Genomic DNA, 25,128 nt, shown 5'->3' with positions numbered 1-25,128 from the left:
TGATTTCCCATTCTTCAATAAGACAAGCATGCCAGTCTATATCAGTAACATATGTGTGCTAATCAATGTTAGTAACATAAGCGTTTCAATCTATATTGGTAACATAAGCATGCCAATCTTTGTCACTTTGTTGAAAACTTGAGTTGTGTGTTGTTTGCAGACTGCCAGGTCCTGAAGGATTGGTCCATCTCCCTCAGAGAGCTGAGTAGAGACTGTGTGCTCGGCTGGCTGCTGGGTTTAATGCGGTACATCCCTGGGCTCATAAATAGCAGGATTAAAGGACCATAGATTCAAAGTAACCCAAGACAAAAGGGGCTCAGTAAATTATAAATGTTTATTTGTCATCATCACAATTTATTTTCTACCTCAGCTAAACGTCCACTTCGTGTGTTTCCACTTCCATTTTAAACTCCCATTTATTTAGTAGACTAACAAGTACCTGACATTTGGAGGGGGGGTGAGATACTATAATAAACACATCTGCTTTACTAATAAATATGTTTAAATGCTTGGTGTGGCCTTTTAATTCACACAAATAGACATGGTCTTTATTTAATTTCATAGTTTTGAAATACAAATCCATCATTTTCTTGAAGCAACGATCATCCCAATTTTTATTGACTGCATAAATTGCAGTCAAATTGATGGATTATTTCCAACAATTGAGGTATAGATAGAGTGGTAGCTACAAGGGTGTCCCCTACAAAGAGAACAATGTACCACATTACACTATCAAAAGGACACATCCAGGGAAAAATCTAATGGATACTCTGAAACTCAATAATTTTTTCCCTGTATGACAGTTCCATTTTTTAAAAGGGTGAATGACTTCCAAGTGGTCTCACTGTGGGGCCAGCAGAGACATGTCACCGTACATTTTAATTCTGTCTCTTGCCTTGTCGCTTATAAAACTATCAGAAAATATAAATATTAATTCTTAAGATTGACTAACAAAATTCTTTTAAGTCTTATCTGTATCCTTTCTTAGAACCTTCCCATATACACCAGAAGGGGAAAAAAGTAAAAGAAAGAGAAGAAAAGCAAACAGAACAAACCAACAACAAAAGAAAAATGGTTTGCTTGGGTTCCTTTCACCCTGCCCTTCTTAGGCAGTGTGTTTCATAGAAAACAAGCTTAGGGGTCTATCAAGGGTTCACTTTCACTGAAAAGATGTTGAATAAAATTCACATTTACCTAAGTTTTTATGGTGTAGGTTTTTGTTTTGTTTTTATACAAATACTAGTTTCTCAATGCAGAACTAGACTCATGTACTAGTTAGAACTTTTGCAAAGTTCAAGAAGTAAGCATGTTGCTAAGTGTCATATGGTGACTCAGAGGGACACTGTGGGTCTTCTCCTGAATAGGTTCAACTTTAATCAATTGAAGTTCTCCACTGCTCTTTACAAACATCTTAAATACAGCTAAATATGTAAACACTGTGCTCTCAGAGAGCAAGGGTTAGGCACATCAAAGCATATCGTTCTGATGGAAGTGAACCCCCACGGGAATCAAAACCATCCACCGGAGTTATCGCTTTCTGGCTGAGGTGGGAATACCACGTTGCACATCTCAGAGTTCTCTTGATGGAGGGGGAGTTCACATCCGGCCACTAGGCTCTCTTTTCTTCTCCGAGAGACATATCCCCTGCCTGTAGATAGCCTTTCATACTTTGTCTCAAATTGCCTGTGTTGCAAGAGGAGGAAGGGCAGAGTTACACACAGTTACGTCACCCACGCTGGTCCCTGCTTCTGCCCTGCTTGGGAAGCTCTGTCGGGGGAGGAGTCGTAGGAACTATTCTTTAAAGCATCCTCATTGTTCTTTCTTCTGATATCAATAAGTACATTGTGACTGGATGGAGTGTGGGGATCCTACCACACTTTGTTCTGAAAAGAAGGACCAACGTCCTGGGATGCTGTTAAGCCTTATAGACCTTGCTGCCTCCTACCTCCAGGGCCCTCCCCTTCGAATCACTGAGTTCAACATGGTTGAACGTTGAGAAGGAAATATACCTAGAGAATGGTCCGAGAAAATGGTAAAGTAGTCTAGCTTGCCATGTGGCGGGGTTTGTGGTCACTGTATGTATTTATGGGGAATTACTCCAGACAAAAACATAAGTTAATATCAGTGAACACCAGACATTCTGAACATAAGCTGCTATTATTTGTTCCAGGAAAACGTAAATCCCTGGTACTTGTAATTAAATCATTGGTGCATTTTTAAAATATGGATCATGAAATCCCAGTAGAATAAGGTATTCAACTTTGGCCTGGTTATCACAAAAGGTGATGTAAATTGTGACTTGCTAGCTCAAGAGAACAAATTGCAGCTTATGGTTAGATACGGTTCAAGAAAACCTTCCTAAACACTATGGAGGAGTTGGGTGTTAGCTAGACTCAAATCATGCTTGCTCTACAGGATAAGTCTGCTGAAAAGAATGGCAACTAGACCCAAGGATGTGATGATAATGAGAGTTTGACCCAGAATGGAAGAGGAGCTATGTAGATACCTAGACAATTGTGTGGTAGGTTTTTAAGGACCTCAGCTTTCTCATACTTTTTTTTTTTTTAAAGAAATCAAAATGCCAAATTCTCAAGACTGAGCTCAAATTTAAACAAGGTCAAGTTGCTGCTGTACAATTAACTGTGGATTCCCTTGGGCTATAGGACATGGGTGACCAGATGTATTCTGTCCATGAAGCAATTGCAAAGATGCCAGACGGCAAAGGCACATGTGGTTTATGTTTTTCTGAAACTAGGTGGTGACTCCTAGAGTAAACTGAAACCCCTTCTTTCCTTAAAAATTTCCTTAATTCTAGATTAAATATGACTTAATTCCATATCAAACGAATGGGTCCTTGGTATCTTAGAAACCAAGCTTTCTTTGTTTTAATCTACCATTCTCTTCTTAGGATAACTTGCTGCTCCCATGGTTTCCACTGTCTCCTTTTACGTCTCACACTGAGTGCTGAGGAGCGGATGCGAGCTCGTGGTGAGGCAGGCGAGACTCTGGAACTTGTGCGAGAGAGCAAGCGAGCATTCATCTTACCTGAGTGGGGCTTCAGCCTTGTCCATCTGCATGCAGACCAAGAACGGGTACTGTGAAAACTGCACTGTGGAGATGAACTCCAGCCCAGCCTCTGTCTCTGCTCTGCTTTCCAGACCAGCTTTCACAAAAGAGGCATCCACTGTGACGTCGCTGGTTATCACCACAGCCACCCTGCGATTTTAACAAACATCTCGTATTGTCTCATCGAACTCAGCAGGAGGACTAACAGAACTTCAGCAAATCTCCATTCATGGCACCATAAGGAAATACTTAAGAATGGAGGTGTCACCTCAATGCACATAAAGTCTTGTTGAAACCAGGGCACAGTGGTGCCAGAGATTAGCCACGGAAGAGTCACTCTTTCCCTGGGCTTCCCTTGCCTCGAATTCTTGACATGGGAGCTAAGTGTATATCACATATAAGCTGTTTGGAATATGTGTCCCCCAAAACCAAGGTGGATCTTGGCCTGGAACCTTTCCCAGTCCCAGAAACATCCACATTTTCTTAGAAAGAAGTAGGAACACATCGAGAAGACATCTGGCATTTATGATAATTCTGTTATTAACTATTGGCTTGGTTAGCTATTTCAGCTTCATTTCATTACTTTCTCCCAGGGTTTGCTCAAGGCATGTATGTGGTTGCCAAGGTACATGAAAGAGTGCTGTGTGACAAAGAGCCACTCCCATGGTGGATACACAGATAGGGTGGGTTTAGCAGTGGTCACTTAGAGCAACAGACAGACAGGTTGGATGGTGAGGGAATATGGCTCGGTTGGCAATGTAGAAGTTAAAAAAAAATCTAGTACAAGTTTGGCTTTCTTTAAGCAACTGTAAACTTCATCTAAATGGTGGGAAGTGATGTTCACGGTGAGATCAGATTTATGTGTCCATACTTTTTTATTTTAAAAAGAGGAATGCTAATTTGTGTCTGGAAAATTATAAAAGAATTTTGCTGTTGTTGTTCTCAGTATCAAACAGGCCATACGGTCTTTGAGATGTGCACAGGTAGCCTTTAGTCCTTTACGAGATCTTCCACTGTCTTATATGTAAGCAAATGTTCAAGGAGTGTTATTTATGTGAATAAACAAGCAAATGAGATAGAAGACAGAAGAGTCACAGCACAGACGCTGGGGAATGGAGGGTGAAGGGGAAATGAGCTCAGCAAGCAGTGTGTGCCTATGTGAAAACGTGCTTATGCACAACGAGTATACAAAAATGAAAAGTTTTAATTTGGTTAAAGGTGAAATTATCACTTTATTATTATCCAGTAGAATTAGCAAATGAAGAGAGATTGGTGCCAATAACAGAGATAAGCTTAAACTTTTACGTTTTATGGTGTAATTTTAATGTGAGATCTTGGGGATAAACAAGAAAGGAAAGGCTATGGTTTGCCAGCAAGGTGTCTGTGCATCAGTTTGACAAGAGATCAACTTGGCTGGCTAGCTCCATGTCAGCACAAGTTAGTGTCATTTGAGAAGAGAGACTCTCAATGGAGAAAATCCCTCCATAAAATCAGGCTGCAGGCATGCCTGTAGGACATTTTTAAAATTAGCAATTGATGTGGGTTAGCTCGTTGGCTCCTCATCTCTGTGATTCTTACCTCAGTGCTCATCTCAGTGTTCAACTCAGTACTCATCTAAGTGCTCACCTCAGTACTCATCTGAGTGCTCACCTCAGTGCTCCTCACCTCAATGATCATCTCAGTCCTCATCTCAGTGCTCACTTCAGTGCTCACCTCAGTGCTTACCTCAGTGCTCATCTCAGTGCTCAGCTCAGTGCTCATCTCAGTGCTCACCTTAGTGCTCATCTCAGTGCTCACCTTAATGCTTATCTCAGTGTTCCTCTCAGTGCTCATCTTAATGCTCCTCTCAGTGCTCATCTCAGTGCTCACCTTAGTGCTCATCTCAGTGTTCCTCTCAGTGCTCCTCTCAGTGCTCACCTTAGTGCTCATCTCAGTGTTCCTCTCAGTGCTCATCTCAGTGCTCCTCTCAGTGCTCACCTTAGTGCTCACACTGACCTGTTTCTAAGACACTATTAATGTAATGAATTCCTACAGTCGTTTCTAGTCCCATGGCTTACAAACACTTCAAACAGAAAGCACAGATTTGAAACAGTCAGAAGGTTAAACAACAACCAAGACATATTCCTGCTTTGTTGTTGTTGTTGTTTGTTGTTGCATTATGCTTACCGATTTTTCACTCGGGTTTTAGACTCGCGATACCACAGACTGAATTCCATTGCACCAGAAATATCAATAGCTAGACCACCCTGGATCTCCATATTGGCCTTTAGTCCAGATTGCAGCTGAATATCCTAAAATCAAAAAGTACAGTATAAGAGACACACTTGGCTTCCTGATCTACAGTCCTCTGCTGGAGGACTTTAAAAATCAATGCCCATCCATTCCTTTGTTTCCATGCAAGCCCAGGACCTCTCACCTACTAACTAGTGTTCTACCATCACACTATACCCCGCAGTGAAGAAGGCTTAGAAATACAGTATCCTGATCTTGGTCACCAGTGAAGGCATCGCTGATATGCTAAATAAGTCAGTTAAAGTAGTGGAGGGACAGAACATCAATAGAGAAGGCTGTTTTCCGGCAATCGGTGCCTCTCTTTGGGAGGGGCCATTCATTTTCAATGCGTGGCTTTAGGCAGTGTGTCAGCACTATCTGGGAACAGTTTCAATATGCAATCTCTGATTTAGAAACACTGAGGATGGGTGGGGGCCAGCAATCTGCTCTACTACGCCTTCATGTGATTCTGGCACAACTGAATTTGAGAGCCACTGGACCAAGAGAATGAAGGGATTTCCATCAGAAACCTAGCCATGGCCTTTTGGGAAACCTGAAGATCGGACAGAGTGATGTTCGAGTCCTGAAGCACTCTGCTAATTGAATGCTGAGGCAAACACACACAACTGAATCTTCTGGCAAACGAGCAGACAAACAAAGGCAGGATGAAAATCTCGGGAGTAGAACTCGAGCACTGGGGACTGCCTAGGGCAAGCTGGAAATCGGAAGGAAGGCAATTTAACCAAGCCTCAGCACCTGCTGCTTGACATTTGAAACGACATCCAAACAGTGGTCAAGCCAAGCACACACTCCACTGTATTTCCCACAGGCACAGTGACCCTCCTGGGTGGATTTCTGAAGAGGCTTCGTGTGAGACTGAAATGTCACGTCTGAAGCTGTGCTGAATGTAACAGTGATTCTGGAAGCACGGCTCTGTATTCCTCCAAAGATGTTAGAGTTCCTGGCAGCTAAGAGCATGACTAACCTCCTTGTGTAGCCGCCATAGCAGCCATGCATTCACCAGGAACAAACGCCCTGACTGTGTTTTTTTGTTTTTTGTTTTTTTTGTTTTGTTCGTTTGTTTGTTTTCCGAGACAGGGTTTCTCTGTGTAGCCCTGGCTGTCCTGGAACTCACTTTGTAGACCAGGCTGGCCTCGAACTCAGAAATCCGCCTTCCTCTGCCTCCCAAGTGCTGGGATTAAAGGCATGTGCCACCACGCCCGGCCCTGACTGTGCTTTTTAGAAAGGATCACGCTCTTCTCTCTGAGTTTCAAACAAACAAGGGAACCAAACAGGGCAGGAAACATCAGAGAACTGGTTTATACCGAGTGGACTAAGGAAGTTTGACCTTGATATGGAAACGCTTTCATTCTGAAGGCCACCCCTCAGAAAAGCATGGAGCACTCAGTGCCAGGGCTGGGACACATGACTCAAGATCTCTAAGGCCACTTACAGTTATACTTACTCTAGGACAAAAAACGTGGCTGCCATTGGATACAGGATATATACCATGCTTCATAACTAATTTAATAAAACAAACAAACAAAAAAACCAACTCACAACCTCTTCTGTAAAATCCACATCAGTCACACCCAAATGTGTACTTAGACCGATGAAAAAGAGGGGAGATGTCAGAGGTCGGCTGCATCCCACCTCCATGTCTGTTGCCACATAATTCCTAATGTGTCCTGCCTCAGAATGACTCCTTTTTCTTGCATAATCTTTTGTTTGCTTGATCTGAAACACATAGCCTTGTTAATCCATCTAGTCCAGTAGGACCCTAACGTGTAGCTCTCAACCTTCCCAAGGCCATACATCATCGGGATGTCAAAGCAGCCAAGCCACAAGACAGAGCATTTCACAGTTATCAGACAACGGGACTTGTGTGAGAAGACCCTGTTCACTGCGAGTGGTTTGGAGAAACACTTTGTCTTTCTCAAATGGTTCCTTTCCTCCCCACAATGGGACCAGGGAAGAAGTCACAATTAGTTCTACTGAATCCTCTTATGAGGACAGACCGCCTGTCCACACCTACCACCCACCTCTGTGGAGGGACTAAACCATACAGTGCACTGGATAAGTGGAACTAACAGGCGAGCCCCACTATGCTGAAGCCTTACACGTGATAGGTCATTTAAACATGCCGATTTACATCGGAGGCATTCTTCATTGATAGGAGTTATGGCTCACCAGTGCACTTAGAGCCAAAACTGCCCACACCGTGCCTAAGGTCGGGACTTTTCAGCTGCTGTCACACAGCTATCACAGTCACAACTCTTTGTCTCGTAGACTGAGTCCATTCTGAGGGAGAGTGCAAAGAAGACAGAGCATAAACTTAAGTCCTCAATTGACCCAGAATACACATTGGTTTAATGTTTTGTCAACAGACTTCAGGAAAAAGGCTGCAGAACTTTGTGTTTGTGATTGGCGTGATTCCTTTGCCCTTTAACTCTGACCTGAAAACTTTCTTGTAGAATAGACACTGACATCTGACAGCTCCTCTTATTGCTTCTAAGAAAATGCATTATTTCCTAGCTAAAGAGGCTCCTCTTTTTCAGACATCTGTCTCTGAAATGTAATCCAATTCTAATGAGAGTCAGACAGAGAGAAAGACATGTGTGTGTACACACACACACACATACACACACCGAGAGAGGAGGGAGGAGAAGGGGAAGAGACAGACACACACACACATATAGACACAGAGACAGAGAGATACACACATACATGCACACAGAAAGAGAGACAAAGAGAGACAGAGACAGAGAGAGGGAGAGACTGAGTAATGATATCTGTCCTGGCAGCTGTGACAGGCTACCAGCTGCCAGGACTCCCTTCAATGTCAGCACTTGACCTGGAGTGGAGTGTGCTTCTGAGGCTAAGATGGAATCACTGGGGTGGTCTGCAGAGCCCAGGACCTTGGTTATTTGTAAAATAACCTCAAATCTGCCAAATACATCAGCCTGATACACAGAGACACTGGTTATGGCTAAAACTGAAGGGGCAGTCTCTCTTTGACCACACCATGCCCAGGGTGTCTTATCTTAATGAGCAGAAAAATCATATAAGAAAATTTAAATCAGGGATTAACAAGCTGTAGCCTATAGGCTCTCTGCCTCGCTGGCCATTTTCACTCAGTAATCACAGGGTTACACAGATTATCAAGAGCATTGGCTCTTGAAGGCAGAAATAGTCACTCCCTGCCATTTACAGTTTTGCCAGCACGAGTGCTTATTTCTGTGTGACTTGGGGGTTAGAGAGAATGGGCTGCACCTCTGTTTTTTTCTCCTTCTCTTCGTTCACATGAAGAGAAATGTGCTTTTCTTCAGAGCGCGCCTAAGCTGTGGTGGTTTGAAAGAAAATGGTCCCCATAGGCTCAGAGGGAGTGGTGCTATGAAGAGCTGTGGCATTGTGGGAGGGTGCGTGTCACTGTCATTTCCTGCTGCCTGGGAATCAAGACATGGAATTCTCAGCTCCTTCTCCAGGACCATGTCTGCCTGCACGGCACCAGGCTTCGCCATGATAAGAATGGACGAAACCTCTGAAGCTGTAAGCCAGCCCCAATTAAATGCTTTCCTTTGTAGGAGTTGTCATGTTCGTGGTGTCTCTTCACAGCGATAAAACTCTAATTAAGACATATGGGATCAGCGCCGGGGTAGCGGGAGCGCAGGGTTGCCTGACACCCGCCAGCTACCCACGACCCCCGCCGCAGGATTTTGGGACTGCTGGTGAGTGGAACACAGCTTCTGCTCCAATCCAATTGCGCGGGACCTGAGACTGCATTAGTTAGGGAAGCAGAAACCGGCCTGAGTAGGGCCACAGGCCTCATCCGGCTGGATCAGCACCAGGGTAGCGGGAGCGCAGGGTTGCCTGACACCCGCCAGCTACCCACGACCCCCGCCGCAGGATTTTGGGACTGCTGGTGAGTGGAACACAGCTTCTGCTCCAGTCCAATCACGCGGGACCTGAGACTGCTCTGGTTGGGGAGAGAGAAATCCGGCCTACATAGGGCCACAACCCTCTTCCGGTCAGAAAAGCACCGGGGCAGCTGGGGCGCAGGGTCTGCTGACACTCGCCAGCTACCCACAACACCCGCCACAGGATCTTAAGACTTCTGGTGAGTGGAGCACAGCTTCTGCTCCAATCCAATTGCGCCGGGACCTGAGACTGCATTAGTTAGGGAAGCAGAAACCGGCCTGAGTAGGACCACAGGCCTCATCCGGCTGGATCAGCGCCGGGATAGCAGGAGCGCAGGGTTGCCTGACACCCGCCAGCTACCCACGACCCCCGCCGCAGGATTTTGGGACTGCTGGTGAGTGGAACACAGCTTCAGCTCCAATCCAATTGCACGGGACCTGAGCCTGCATTAGTTAGGGAAGCAGAAACCGGCCTGAGTAGGGCCACAGGCCACATCCGGCCTGATCAGCGCCGGGGTAGCGGGAGCGCAGGGTTGCCTGACACCCGCCAGCTACCCACGACCCCCGCCACAGGATTTTGGGACTGCTGGTGAGTGGAACACAGCTTCTGCTCCAATCCAATTGCGCGGGACCTGAGACTGAATTAGTTAGGGAAGCAGAAACCGGCCTGAGTAGGGCCACAGGCCTCATCCGGCGCGGGAGCCCAGAGTTGCCTGACACCCGCCAGCTACCCACGACCCCCGCCGCAGGATTTTGGGACTGCTGGTGAGTGGAACACAGCTTCTGTTCCAGTCCAATCACGCGGGACCTGAGACTGCTCTGGTTGGGGAGAGAGAAATCCGGCCTACATAGGGCCACAACCCTCTTCCGGTCAGAAAAGCACCGGGGCAGCTGGGGCGCAGGGTCGGCTGACACTCACCAGCTACCCACAACACCCACCACAGGATCTTAAGACTTCTGGAGAGTGGAACACAGCTTCTGCTCCAATCCAATTGCACGCGGGACCAGAGACTGCATTAGTTAGGGAAGCAGAAAAACGGCCTGTGTAGGACCACAGGCCTCTTCCGGCTGGACCAGCACCGGGGTACCGTCAGCTACCCACGACCCCCGCCGCAGGATTTAGAGACTGCTGGTGAGTGGAACACAGCTTCTGCTCCAATCTTTAAACAGTGACAACGATAACAACTAACCCCAGAGATTACCAGATGGCGAAAGGTAAACGTAATAATCTTACTAACAGAAACCAAGACCACTCACCATCATCAGAACCCAGCACCCCCACTTCGCCCAGTCCAGGGCACCCCAACACACCGGAAAAGCTAGACACGGATTTAAAAGCATATCTCCTGATGATGATAGAGAACTTCAAGAAGGACTTTAATAACACACTTAAAGAAATGCAGGAGAACACTGCTAAACAGGCAGAAGACAATAAAGAGAAAGCACAAAAATCCCTTAAAGAATTGCAGGAGAACACTGCTAAAGAGTTACAAATCCTTAAAGAAAAACAGGATAACATAATCAAACAGGTAGAAGTCCTTACAGAAAAACAGGAAAACACATCCAAACAGATGATGGAAATGAACAAAACCATACTAGACCTAAAAAGGGAAGTAGACACAATAAAGAAAACCCAAAATGAGGCAACACTGGAGATAGAAACCCTAGGAAAGAAATCTGGAACCATAGATACGAGCATCAGCAACAGAATACAAGAGATGGAAGAGAGAATCTCAGGTGCAGAAGATTCCATAGAGAACATCGGCACAACAATCAAGGAAAATGTAAAATGCAAAAAGATCCTAACTCAAAACATCCAAGAAATACAGGACGCAATGAGAAGACCAAACCTACGGATAATAGGAGTGGATGAGAATGAAGATTTTCAACTCAAAGGACCAGCAAACATCTTCAACAAAATTATAGAAGAAAACTTCCCAAATCTAAAGAAAGAGATGCCCATGAACATACAAGAAGCCTACAGAACTCCAAATAGACTGGACCAGAAAAGAAATACCTCCCGACACATAATAATCAGAGCAACAAATGCTCTAAATAAAGATAGAATACTAAAAGCAGTAAGAGAAAAAGGCCAAGTAACATATAAAGGCAAGCCTATCAGAATTACACCAGATTTCTCACCAGAGACTATGAAAGCCAGAAGATCCTGGACGGATGTTATACAGACACTAAAAGAACACAAACTCCAGCCCAGGCTACTATACCCAGCCAAACTCTCAATTAACATAGATGGAGAAACCAAAGTATTCCACGACAAAACCAAATTCACACATTATCTCTCCAGGAATCCAGCCCTTCAAAGGATAATAACAGAAAAAAACCAATACAAGGACAGGAACCACGCCCTAGAAACAACAAGAAGGTAATCCCTCAACAAACCTAAAAGAAGACAGCCACAAGAACAGAATGCCAACTTTAACAACAAAAATAACAGGAAACAACAATTACTTTTCCTTAATATCTCTTAATATCAATGGACTCAACTCCCCGATAAAAAGACATAGACTAACAAACTGGCTACACAAACAAGACCCAACATTTTGCTGCTTACAGGAAACTCATCTCAGAGAAAAGGATAGACACTACCTCAGAATGAAAGGCTGGAAAACAATTTTCCAAGCAAATGGCATGAAGAAACAAGCTGGAGTAGCCATTCTAATATCTGATAAGATTGACTTCCAACCCAAAGTCATTAAAAAAGACAGGGAGGGACACTTCATACTCATCAAAGGTAAAATCCTCCAAGAGGAACTATCAATCCTGAATATCTATGCTCCAAATACAAAGGCAGCCACATTCATTAAAGAAACTTTAGTAAAGCTCAAAGCACACATTGCACCTCATACAATAATAGTGGGAGACTTCAACACACCACTTTCACCAATGGACAGATCATGGAAACAGAAACTAAACAGGGACACAGTGAAACTAACAGAAATTATGAATCAAATGGATCTGGCAGATATCTACAGAACATTCTATCCTAAAACAAAAGGATATACCTTCTTCTCAGCACCTCATGGTACCTTCTCCAAAATTGACCACATAATTGGTCACAAAGCAGGCCTCAACAGATATAAAAAGATTGAAATTGTCCCATGCATCCTATCAGATCACCATGGCCTAAGGCTGATCTTCAATAACAAAATAAATAATAGAAAGCCAACCTTCACGTGGAAACTGAACAACACTCTTCTCAATGATACCTTGGTCAAGGAAGGAATAAAGAAAGAAATTAAGGACTTTTTAGAGTTCAATGAAAATGAAGCCACAACATACCCAAACTTATGGGATGCAATGAAAGCATTTCTAAGAGGAAAACTCATAGCTCTGAGTGCCTCCAAAAGGAAACTAGAGAGAGCACACATTAGCAGCTTGACAACACACCTAAAAGCACTAGAACAAAAGGAAGCAAATTCACCCAAGAGGAGTAGACGGCAGGAAATAATCAAACTCAGGGGCGAAATCAACCAAGTGGAAACAAGAAAAACTATTCAAAGAATCAACCAATCAAGGAGCTGGTTCTTTGAGAAAATCAACAAGATAGATAAACCCTTAGCCAGACTCACTAGAGGGCACAGGGAAAGCATCCTAATTAACAAAATCAGAAATGAAAAAGGAGACATAACAACAGATCCTGAAGACATCCAAAACACCATCAGATCCTTCTACCAAAGGCTATACTCAACAAAACTGGAGAACCTGGATGAAATGGAGAAGTTTCTAGACAGATACCAGGTACCAAAGTTGAATCAAGATCAGGTTAATGATCTAAACAGCCCTATATCCCCCAAAGAAATAGAAGCAGTCATTAATAGTCTCCCAACTAAAAAAAGCCCAGGACCAGATGGGTTTAGTGCAGAGTTCTATCAGACCTTCAAAGAAGATCTAATCCCAGTTCTTCACAAACTATTCCACAAAATAGAAACAGAAGGTACTCTACCCAACTCATTCTATGAAGCCACAATTACTCTGATACCTAAACCACAAAAAGACCCAACAAAGATAGAAAACTTCAGACCAATATCCCTTATGAATATTGATGCAAAAATCCTCAATAAAGTTCTTGCTAACCGAATCCAAGAACACATCAAAACAATCATCCATCCTGACCAAGTAGGTTTCATCCCAGGGATGCAGGGATGGTTCAATATACGGAAATCCATCAACGTAATCCAGTATATAAACAAACTCAAAGACAAAAACCACTTGGTCATCTCCTTAGATGCGGAAAAAGCATTTGACAAGATCCAACACCCATTCATGATAAAAGTCTTGGAAAGATCAGGAATTCAAGGCCCATACCTAAACATGATAAAAGCAATCTACAGCAAACCAGTAGCCAACATCAAAGTAAATGGTGAGAAGCTTGAAGCAATCCCTCTAAAATCAGGGACTAGACAAGGCTGTCCACTTTCTCCATACCTATTCAACATTGTACTTGAAGTCCTAGCCAGAGCAATTCGACAACAAAAGGAGATCAAAGGGATACAAATTGGAAAAGATGAAGTCAAAATATCACTTTTTGCAGATGATATGATAGTATATATAAGTGACCCTAAAAATTCCACCAGAGAACTCCTAAGCCTGATAAACAGCTTCGGTGAAGTAGCTGGATATAAAATTAACTCAAACAAATCAATGGCCTTTCTCTACACAAAGAATAAACAGGCTGAGAAAGAAATTAGGGAAACAACACCCTTCTCTATAGTCACAAATAATATAAAATATCTTGGCGTGACTCTAACTAAGGAAGTGAAAGATCTGTATAATAAAAACTTCAAGTCTCTGAAGAAAGAAATTATAAAAGATCTCAGAAGATGGAAAGATCTCCCATGCTCATGGATTGGCAGGATCAACATTGTAAAAATGGCTATCTTGCCAAAAGCAATCTACAGATTCAATGCAATCCCCATCAAAATTCCAAATGAATTCTTCAACGAATTAGAAAGTGCAATCTGCAAATTCATCTGGAATAACAAAAAACCTAGGATAGCAAAAACTCTTCTCAAGGATAAAAGAACCTCTGGTGGAATCACCATGCCGGACCTAAAGCTCTACTACAGAGCAATTGTGATAAAAACTGCATGGTACTGGTATAGTGACAGACAAATAGACCAATGGAATAGAATTGAAGACCCAGAAATGAACCCACACACCTATGGTCACTTGATCTTCGACAAGGGAGCTAAAAACATCCAGTGGAAGAAAGACAGCATTTTCAACAAATGGTGCTGGCACAACTGGTTGTTAACATGTAGAAGAATGCGAATCGATCCATTCCTATCTCCTTGTACTAAGGTCAAGTCTAAGTGGATCAAGGAACTTCACATAAAACCAGAGACCCTGAAACTTATAGAGGAGAAAGTGGGGAAAAGCCTTGAAGATATGGGCACAGGGGAAAAATTCCTGAATAGAACAGTAATGGCTTGTGCTGTAAGATCGAGAATTGACAAGTGGGACCTCATGAAACTACAAAGCTTCTGCAAGGCTAAAGACACCATCAATAAGACAAAAAAACCACCAACAGATTGGGAAAGGATCTTCACCTATCCTAAATCAGATAAGGGACTAATATCCAATATATATAAAGAACTCAAGAAGGTGGACTCCAGAAAGTCAAATAACCCCATTAAAAAATGGGGCTCAGAACTGAACAAAGAATTCTCACCTGAGGAATACCGAATGGCAGAGAAGCACCTGAAAAAATGTTCAACATCCTTAATCATCAGGGAAATGCAAATCAAAACAACCCTGAGATTCCACCTCACACCAGTCAGAATGGCTAAGATCAAAAATTCAGGTGACAGCAGATGCTGGCGAGGATGTGGAGAAAGAGGAACACTCCTCCATTGTTGGTGGGATTGCAAGCTTGTACAACCACTCTGGAAATCAGTCTGGCGGTTCCTCAGAAAATTGGACATAGTACTACCGGAGGATCCAGCAATACCTCTCCTGGGCATATATCCAGAAGATGTCCCAACCGGTAAAAAGGACACATGCTCCACTATGTTCATAGCAGCCCTATTTATAATAGCCAGAAGCTGGAAAGAACCCAGATGTCCCTCAACAGAGGAATGGATACAGAAATTATGGTACATTTACACAATGGAGTACTACTCAGCTATTAAAAAGAATGAATTTATGAAATTCCTAGCCAAATGGATGGACCTGGAGGGCATCATCTTGAGTGAAGTAACACAATCACAAAAGAACTCACACAATATATATTCATTGATAAGTGGATATTAGCCCAAAACTTAGGATACCCAAGATATAAGATACAATTTGATAAACGCATGAAACTCAAGAAGAATGAAGACCAAAGTGTGGACACTGTGCACCTTCTTAGAATTGGGAACAAAACACCCAGGGAAGGAGTTACAGAGACAAAGTTCGTAGCTGTGATGAAAGGATGGACCATTTAGAGACTGCTGTATCCAGGGATCCGTCCCATAATCAGCTTCTAAACGCTGACACCATTGCATACACTAGCAAGATTTTGCTGAAAGGACCCAAATATAGCTGTCTCTTGTGAGACGATGCCGGGGCCTAGCAAACACAGGAGTGGATGTTCACAGTCAGCTATTGGATGTATCACAGGGCTCCCAATGGAGAAGCTAGAGAAAGTACCCAAGGAGCTAAAGGGATCTGCAACCCTATTGTTGGAACAACATGATGTACTAACCAGAACCCTGGAGCTCTTGTCTCTAGCTGCATATGTATCGAAAGATGGCCTAGTCGGCCATCAATGGAAAGAGAGGCCCATTGGACTTGCAAACTTTATATGCCCCAATATAGGGGAATGCCAGGGCCAAAAGAATGGGAATGGGTGGGTAGGGAAGTGGGGGGCGCTATGGGGGACTTTTGGGATAGTATTGGAAATGTAATTGAGGAAAATATGTAATAAAAAAAAAAAAAAAAAAAAAGACATATGCCCAGTGCAAAGCTGCAAATTACCACTTGCCTCGCAGCTACAGAGAGCTATGTGACGCCATTGTGGATTTTGGTCAATAGGATCCTATCAGCACTTCTGGATGGGCACACAGCTCTTCATCCTTCCCCTTTCCTTCTTTGGGGGCAGAGGAGGCGGGGTTTTCTGTGCCAGAATGGGGGTTGCCATCACATAGTCACAAGGTGACAACTGTGAGATTTAAAGTCGTAGTAAAACTGGGCGTGGTTGCACACACCCTTAATCCTACCAGTTGGTGGGCAGAGGCAGGCAGATCTCTGTGAGTTTGAGGCCAGCTTGATCTCAGTCACGGTAGGCAGGCAGAGGTAAAGTGCACAGATTCTGGTCCCTGAGGATTTCTGTGTTAGCACTGAACTGTTTACTTCCAAATACTTATTGCATCATAAAAGCCAAACTGTCAAATCATGTTTTTCAATCTATGGCTACCTTGAACTTATATAAGGAGCAATAAAGATCCAGACATGATATACTTTCATTTCAGCCATTGATGTTTTGGGGTGAGTTCTAACAAAATGTAGTATCAAAGGTTTCCCCAACTCTTAAAACCCATGACTTTGTAACAAGAGCCTTAAAAAAATAGGCCAAAATCTTCAAATAATTTGGTGAAGAGCAATACAGCTGAGAAAATATTCAAGTCTGTTTTAACTGCCTCACTTTGTAGCAGGAAACCATGACTTGAAGCTATTTTGTAGCTTTCTTCCCAAGATCACACCTAGGAATCTGTAAAAGTCAACCTCGAGCTCAGACTGTTAGGTATGATGTCACCTCAGCCCCAAAAAAGCCAGTCTCACAGTACATACATTTTAAAGGAAATCTCTACTTTGTGCTTCAATATAGTAATAGGAATTAGAGTAAATGCCAATGCCCCATAAGATGTTACCCAGTAACATTCCACTTTTAATATCATCCTGCTAAGGCGGGGCATGCATCAACACAGTAAAGAAAAAAATCCAAGTATCAAGCACTCAATCTCTAGGGCTCTTCAGATAGAAGAAGAACCCTCTCTGACTTTCAGAAAATCCAACTGGACAAGTCATCTAAAGCCCACAGCATCTTAGACACAGAAACCGTTCCACATAAGAACTAGTGTAAGGGGGCTGGTGAGATGGCTCAGTGGGTAAGAGCACCCGACTGCTCTTCCGAAGGTCAGGAGTTCAAATCCCAGCAACCACATGGTGGCTCACAACCATCTGTAACGAGATCTGGCGCCCTCTTCTGGAGTGTCTGAAGACAGCTACAGTGTACTTACATATAATAAATAAATAAAAAAAAAAAAAAAAAAAGAACTAGTGTAAGACTTAGCACCAAGGAGCTCTGGAAAAATAATCACGAAGAACAAGGTCAAGGAAATGAAAGTATGTGTGTTCTCTCTGAATGAGCAAGCTTGTCTAAGAGCCTACGACCATGACACCAAGACTGGTGTCAACTAGGTAGGTATTCAGGCCCTCGCTTGTGTGACATCATCAACATGATGCGCCACACTGGTTTTCATAATCATTGTCATCACAAATGATGCCAGGTAGCTCATGTCCTGCATTCCAGGTAAAAAAGACAAGACACCTCAGTCTCCCCAGTGCAGGAAAACTGTGTTTGCAGGTAATACGAGCTCGGCTCTGTTGCATTGCAGGCATTCTTCACTAAGCAGCTAATAACAGAGAAGGCAAATGGTACTTACCTATAGCAAAGGGGAAAGGGCAGCAATAGCAAGAGGACCAAAGGCGTAGGGAGTGAGCTCGAGGATCCGCAAAGCTTTAACTTGTATTTTCTAGACATGCTTACAATTTACAAGCTGGGTAAAACGTCTGCTGTACAAGCAGGAGGCCTGATTCCAGTCCCCATCACTCGCATAAAACCAAGGCACCCGAGTGCCCAGCTGAGATCCCAGTGCTGGGAGGCAGAGATGGGAGAATTCCTGGGACTTGCTGTCCAGCTATCATAGCTTAACTGAGCATGCTCTAGAGTCAGCGAGAGACTATCTCGAAAAATAAGCTGGAAAGCAATTGTGGAAGACTTCCAAGGTTGACCACTGGCTTCTACATGATCTAACAGAGCAAAGGCTTCTTACTGTGCTCCAACATGTACACATGCAAGTGAGCACACACACACACACACACACACACAGAGTGTGTGCTGGAACTCAGTAAGTATTTGCAGGCTGAGAAAGTTAGAGAATTACCTGAGAATGGTCTATTAACAGAATAAGCCCTTTCACCACGCTGACAGGGTCGCCGGATGCTGACAGCATTTTGGACATTAAATCACTGTATCCATTAAAAAATGTGACAGGTCTAAGCTGAACATCAAACAGGATGGCTGACATGCCAGCATAAGAGTCAAGGTTCTCCTCTCCTTCATCAGGAGTGGCTGCAATTAAGCCTTCCAGCCCTTGGGCTTCAATCACCACCTAGGGGAGAAAAGGACACACGGTTGATGGTCACATCGACCTTTTTCAGGACCAAAACCTCAAGTAACTTCTGCAACTAGGCAAGAATGAAAACTAAACCTCTATGTCTAACATAATGGAGATGAATTTTCTCCATGTGCTCTTTGCAATTACCCTTGGATATGTGGAAGATTTTATTCATTTAGCAGACAGAAGTGAGGACAGGTGAATATTCACTTAGCTAGTATGTGGCAGAAGTGGGGCTTTGAGTCCTTGCTATGCAACTACAAAGACCGCAGGCCTTCTCTTGGAGGGCATCACTAGTGAAGCTCAGTTACTTTCCCCACGCTGTCTCAAGCAAAGGATCTGCCATCTTCACGAGCCTCTGACAGGAGATGGAGAGGCACGGGCACTCCACTCAGTCAGCTGTGCTGAGAGAGCACATTCACGCCTCTCCATGTCAAACTTTCATCCCTCACCACAAAAATGATGCCACACCATGAGGAAGTTCACGCCCAGATGACTAGCCCATAAGGAATTTTGCTTATTTTCCATCCTGCATAGCCAGGCTCTAACCACTGTGTGCTTGGCATTTCTGAGGGCACATGAGACAGCAGGTGGAAATGCCTTGGCATGGCAGGTATGGGATTCTGAGTGGTGCTATCGAACGGGAAGATGAGTTCATATTGATGAGCACCCAAGTTTCCATAACAATGGATCATGTTGAGGCTTGAATAACTTCAATTAGAATGTTATAATCTGATATTCATAAAGCCAAAGTGATGGTATGGTTGACAGTAAAGATAAACCGTCATTTCATTTAGGACTAAAATTCAACCAGTCCTCAACTGCTAATAATACTCGATTCTTTTCTTTCCTAGCAGTATTGGAGAAATATAAACTAATTCTTTTGTCTTTTTTGTACATTGAAATTTCTTGTCGGTGCAATCAGTCTCTGTAGAGATAAGCAAAACAGGCAAACACAGCATAAACTTAAATACTTGGGGATATCTAAGTGATGTATCCCTGAATGAAAGTCTAACTAGCAAATTCTGGCACAGTTTCAATTCTCTGTGTGTGTGTTATATGATATAAAATATATGCTATAATGCTGCACTCAGTATAGGTCATTTCCCCTCAGACAGGTTTCTCTCATTAGTAACTCTTGGGCGTGCGGTACCTGACTACCATGAAGCTCTGCCTTCCCGATGTACTGGAAGATGTTCAGGTTACTTCTCCTCAGAATGCCAGAGCCAGAATAAAGGATGTCAAGGCTGTATGTAGACGCTGCACGGGGGCTACCTAATGACAAAAGAACCACGGAACTCAGTCACAGTCCCAGCGACGAAAGGGCACGAGGGCAGGAAAGCAGGGGTCCTCAGGGGTGGAACTCAGTCACAGCTCCAGCAATGTCGATGAAAGGGGGTGCAGGGGGGAAGCTCCTCAGGGGTCACCTACGTTCTACGTAGCCAGTATAGGCAGAAGAGGATCCACTCTTGGAGAAACGGTCATAATTGTGAACAGCCATCTCCTTGAGAACTCGACGGATCATTTTGCTGCAACACAGAAGAGAAGGCTTTTCATTTACGGTAATGTCTGTTTCCCAGATCAAATCAGGAATGCAACCAAATCCCCGGTGTTAAAAAAAAAAAAAAAAAAGTCCTCATGCCACTGTGAGACCCAAGGACGTGCTTGGCTGGGCACCAGTGGCAGGATGAGGGCTCACCCCTTCATTCCTCAAATAGCTGACATTTAGTTTGGTGTCAAAAGGATAGAGCATAAGAATGCCCAGCCATGGGACGACTTCAGCTGACTGGTGGACACTTAGGGAGCAGAAAACTCACGTTTTTGAATCATCATGGTTGTAATGTGAAATTGTATATAAATTTAAGAAAGCCGTGCCAAACAGGAGGCTGGCATTTTTTTCTTCTTCTTTGCCTTCTAAAATCATCATTGGCAGACAACACAAAAGCACAAACTTCTAGGATTGCTATTTATGTATTTTCCGCCACAGAAAAAGCCCAATAGGGCCCACAAGAGAACAAACTATAGGTCTCCTCCAAACCTTTCACTCTTCCTTCATGCCCGTGTCGCGTTTATGGAATTCGCATTGAGATCCTCTCATTTCTCATGATCTCACACTAATCCGTCAGTAATGGTACAACTACTACATTTTGAACCCCCCAACTAGTCAACTAGAGTAAACCAGGCCTAGCTCTGAGGCAGAAGCATTTTGTAAGGAATAGCTCTTTATTAATAATCTCCCTATCCATCAATATTACCAGGTCACTGGATTTTTAGCTTAGAAGGGAAAAGTTGATATTCTGAGATATCCGAGGGTTTCACGTGGATGAACTTTATAGACACATCCTGCTTCGTTCCAAATACAAACCCAGAGCCAGGAAGAAGGCACGATAGGACAGAGCACAATAATGAAGTCCTGAATGGGGGCACACATTCACTTAGTGGCAGTGAGCTTCCTGTCATTATAGAGAGTCAGTGGGGTCTGGTGCCACTTGCCAGGAAATTAAACTAAGACAGACAAACAAACAAGCAAAACGGCCCCACATGGAAAGAGATACACACCAAGCAAGGGGGGCCTTAATTTCCCCTCCTGTTGTAAGGATTTTGTTTCTGAGAACCTGGTGTAAGTGGTTACAGTGGCTTCTTTCCATTTGCCAGGTTGCTGTCTGTCCCACTCCCTCCTCTTTCCTGTCCCCAGATGACTGGGCTCATGAAGCAGAGGCACTGGCTACACCTGAGGCCTCCTCTCAGAAGTCCTGAATAACAGCAGAGAGCCAGAAGAATCCAATCCACACAGGCCAGAACGTCCCAGATTCCTTCCTGCTCCTGACAGACACCTCTGTTCTGACTGTCCTGCTCCTGCCATCTCTGTTCTGACTGTCTGTCCTGCTCCTGTCATCTCTGTTCTGACTGTCCTGTTCCTGACACCTCTGCTCTGACTGTCCGGCTCCTCCCTTGAGGGGAGATGCCTAAGGAGTGGGTGACATTCAGAGTGAATGTGGAAGGCGGCTTTTGGGAGATGGGATGAAGTGTGTTTAGGGAGAATGACTGAGCACAGTGAAGTCAGCCGGTGCAGCTCTTCATAGCCTGGCTCCTAAACTGGGCCATGACTAAGATTTGCAAATTCAGGGGAGTTGTGATAAAAGACTTCAGAAAGTCCTCACATCTGAAAAGTTAAGATGAAAGAACTTTCTTCGTCTCATTGTGCTACTTACAAAAATAGTCCTGTTGAAAATGCAATTAGACTTTAAAACTTTACTAACATTTGGTGATATATATATATATATATATATATATATATATATATATATTTACCATACTGAGTGGATACCCAGAGAAGCCGCCCTACCCAGAGTTCCAAATCGCAAGGAGCGAAAGGAAAGCTGTTTTATCCAACTCACTAAAGAGTTCCTTTGGGGAAACTTGACACTCATTAGGTTTATTTACCATTGCTCAGTGTAATGGCCAGGTCATGGTTATTAGCTATGTGGCACCACGTCAATATTCAGATAGGCTTGCATAAGAAGAGGTACGTAGAATGCATTGTACCTTGCAGGCATTTCAAAATGCAGGATGTCTTGCACAACGGTGAGCATGTACTTGTTCATCTCTTTCGGAAGTTCCCCAATGGACAGCAGAATGTTCTTCACATCCATGTAGGATGGGTTCTTTAAGATGACAGCAGCGGCAGTTGTGCGCACCGTCTTCTCATGAACCTTACGATTCTGGTGGTATATCCTGTTCAAGGTCTTCTTCACCTGTGGGGAGATGCTTAAGCTTAGCACATCCAGAGTTTTAAATTTGCTATTGCAGGGACAGTGAGGTGGGTCACCAGATAAAGGTGACTGTGACCAACCTTGATGTATATGAGTTTCACCCTCTGGGTCCACGTGATGGAAGGAGAAGTCCAAAAGGTTGCTCTCTGAACTCTCCATGGTGTGTGTGTGTGTGTGTGTGTGTGTGTGTGCCCTGTGTGATGAGGTCAGCTACTGGACCATGAACAGAAATGATGTGAATGCCAGGCGGTGGTGAAGCACGCCTTTAATCTCAGCACTTGGGAGGCAGAGGCAGGTGGATTTCTGAGTAGTTCGAGGCCAGCCTGGTCTACAGAGTAAGTTCAAGGACAGCCAGGGCTACACATAGAAACCCTGTCTTGAAAAAACAAACAAAAAAAAAAAACAAAAAAAAGGAAAAAAGAAAGAGAGAAAGAAAAGAAAAAAGAAATGATGTGAATGACTCAGGCAGAGGCAGTTAAAAGCTGGCATGCCTTCTGCCTCTCTCTTGACTGCTGGAAACACATAGCTACATATCCCCTAGCCCACTCTAGACATATCATGTATAACAAATTGTGGACTAACTGTAAGGTTTTGTGGCTCATGTGCTACAGCAATAGTGCTTGGTATTACTGGAATAAACTTTGAAGGCTACTGCTGTGGTATTGGGCTTTTGGGTAGGTGAAGGGGGCGGGGCAGGGGAGAAAGCAATATGAACTGGTATTTTCTTACAACAAAGTACCCCAGGTTCCTTTCCTCTTTAATAATTTTTTTGTTTTTGTTTTTGTTTTTTGAGGCAGGGTTTCTCTGTATAGCCCTGGCTATCCTGGAACTCACTTTGTAGACCAGGCTGTCCTCGAACTCAGAAATCTGTCTGCCTCTGCCTCCCGAGTGCTCGGATTAAAGGCGTGCGCCACCACACCCAGCTCCTTTCCTCTTTAATTTAAAAGAAAATTTAACATGCTAGTTTCTAGTAGCAGTTTTATGCTCATCATAAAAGTCAAAAAAGTTTCCAAATCTCTTCAACCCCAGGTCATGAATAATCCCTGCCCCGCTAGCAGCCTTCTGCACCAGTCTCTGTGGTTTGAGTGTGTCCCTCCAAAGGTCTATATGTGGTCATCTGTGTGGCGGTGTTCAGGTGGCTGAGCACTTGAGAGGTGAGGTCTAGTGGAGCATAATTAGGTCACGGAAGCATTGCCCTCAGGAGGAATCAACACAGGTTTAAAGAGAATTTGTTTCTTAGCATCACATTCTAACCAGCTGAGCTACCTGGCCAGCTACTAGAATTTGTTCCTTAAAATAAGAAAATGTATTTTCATATGAATGCTTCCGGATACAGGACATAACTGTTCAAAATGTAAGGCCAATGGAGATTAACCTTAAATACAAATGAGGAATTATTTCTGTTATGAGAAAAGTTAAATAAAATAAAATATAGAATAAAGCAGAGTGACTTGAGGATAGCATGTGGTTTACCAGAAGTGGGTTTTTTCCTTCCTCCTGTTAATGTGGCACAGAGTCAAGATGCCTACCTCATCTGTGATGAAGGAGACGTCGTATCTCTGGAGAACAGTGGTGGCCAGGTGGCTGACGGGCCCTTCTCCAGCCTCAGCATACTTCAGAAGGAGCGGGATGCCTTCGGGAAGCAAGGCATTCTTCAGGGCCAGCAGGTACATCGTGGTGTCTTCTTTTTTCTCTGGTTTTTCAAGTCCTCCCAGGATCAGCTTCTTAGCTTCCACCACTGCCTAAAACATCACACACCTCAGACAAATGCCCACCCACAACACTCAGACAGGAAAACAACATCAGTTTCAAGGGAGCTCTGCTTTGGTTGCCATGGGAAACATGTTAAGGTATGGAATCTTCTCAAACGTGTGCTTACGTGGTCTAGAAAAGCAGAGCATAATTAATCATGGGCAGTCTTTGACACGTTCTAAGTGCATCAGGGAGATTCCAGATGAAGCTCAGTTGTTCTATATGGAGAAAACTTCCTCACACCCCAAACAAAAGACAACTGTGGTTCCTGATTCCCAGATCATCCGTTTATGGCTTAATAATAGCATTTATGGGGATTGGCTCCTGGACCTCCTGGAGATACTGTGATTCATGGTCCTTGGGACCCTTAGATGAAATAAGGCAGTATTTGCTTGTCTATAAGCACCACCCTGCTTACCTGAGGAATCTCAGGGGGATTTATTGTCCTCAATACAAGGTGTCTGCCAGGCAAATGGCTGGGCTGTGTTGAATGCATGGCCATGAACATCTGTTTCCCTCACTATTTTTAACCCATGGTTGGTTAAATCTCAAATGGGGAATCCACATATGTACAGGGAATCACTGCATTGGTATCTTTGTATTGATAAACAGACAAGGAATTCTTTGAGGGTGGTATGATATTCTGTGCATCTTTATGTTACAGGATTGGCATTGCACCTAGTATAAAGTCAGCATTCACTAAATAATGATACCTGGGTATTTTATATATGGGTTTTATCCTTAGTGATAATATTTAACACAGAAATTGAGCAAATAGATCAGCTCTTTAACAATTATTGAAATCATAAATGTAGGGACTTGTCATCCTCAGGTGAGATGTAATGCTAAATTTAATTTCTAGCATAACCGAAATCATTTTCAATGTCCATGTTTTTCATAGACTTTCCTTGCTTGTTTATTGTGCATTCTGTCTGTAGGCTGCTC

The 25,128-nt window shown here is 43.6% G+C and overlaps 1 protein-coding gene across 1 annotated transcript in view; it reads right to left on the bottom strand.

Annotated features, from left to right (window-relative positions):
* Window positions 1–315: 315 nt before the first annotated feature.
* Window positions 316–25,128, bottom strand: part of Mttp (microsomal triglyceride transfer protein) — a 43,860-nt gene continuing 19,047 nt past the window's right edge. The window contains exons 11-18 of the mRNA XM_021157355.3: window positions 23,961–24,173; window positions 22,205–22,413; window positions 20,090–20,187; window positions 19,812–19,933; window positions 18,425–18,652; window positions 5,233–5,357; window positions 3,046–3,216; window positions 316–1,683 (exon numbers count right to left, since the gene is read on the bottom strand). Coding sequence (XP_021013014.1) covers window positions 1,509–1,683; window positions 3,046–3,216; window positions 5,233–5,357; window positions 18,425–18,652; window positions 19,812–19,933; window positions 20,090–20,187; window positions 22,205–22,413; window positions 23,961–24,173 — 1,341 coding nt within the window. The 3' untranslated portion in view covers window positions 316–1,508. The remainder of the gene's footprint in view (window positions 1,684–3,045; window positions 3,217–5,232; window positions 5,358–18,424; window positions 18,653–19,811; window positions 19,934–20,089; window positions 20,188–22,204; window positions 22,414–23,960; window positions 24,174–25,128) is intronic.

The sequence above is a fragment of the Mus caroli genome, unplaced genomic scaffold (assembly GCF_978045245.1).
Source record: "Mus caroli unplaced genomic scaffold, Mus_caroli_1 scaffold_3, whole genome shotgun sequence".
Classification (NCBI taxonomy): domain Eukaryota; kingdom Metazoa; phylum Chordata; class Mammalia; order Rodentia; family Muridae; genus Mus; species Mus caroli.
Note: the sequence above shows the minus strand (reverse complement) of the source record. Positions and strands in the feature narration are given on the sequence as shown.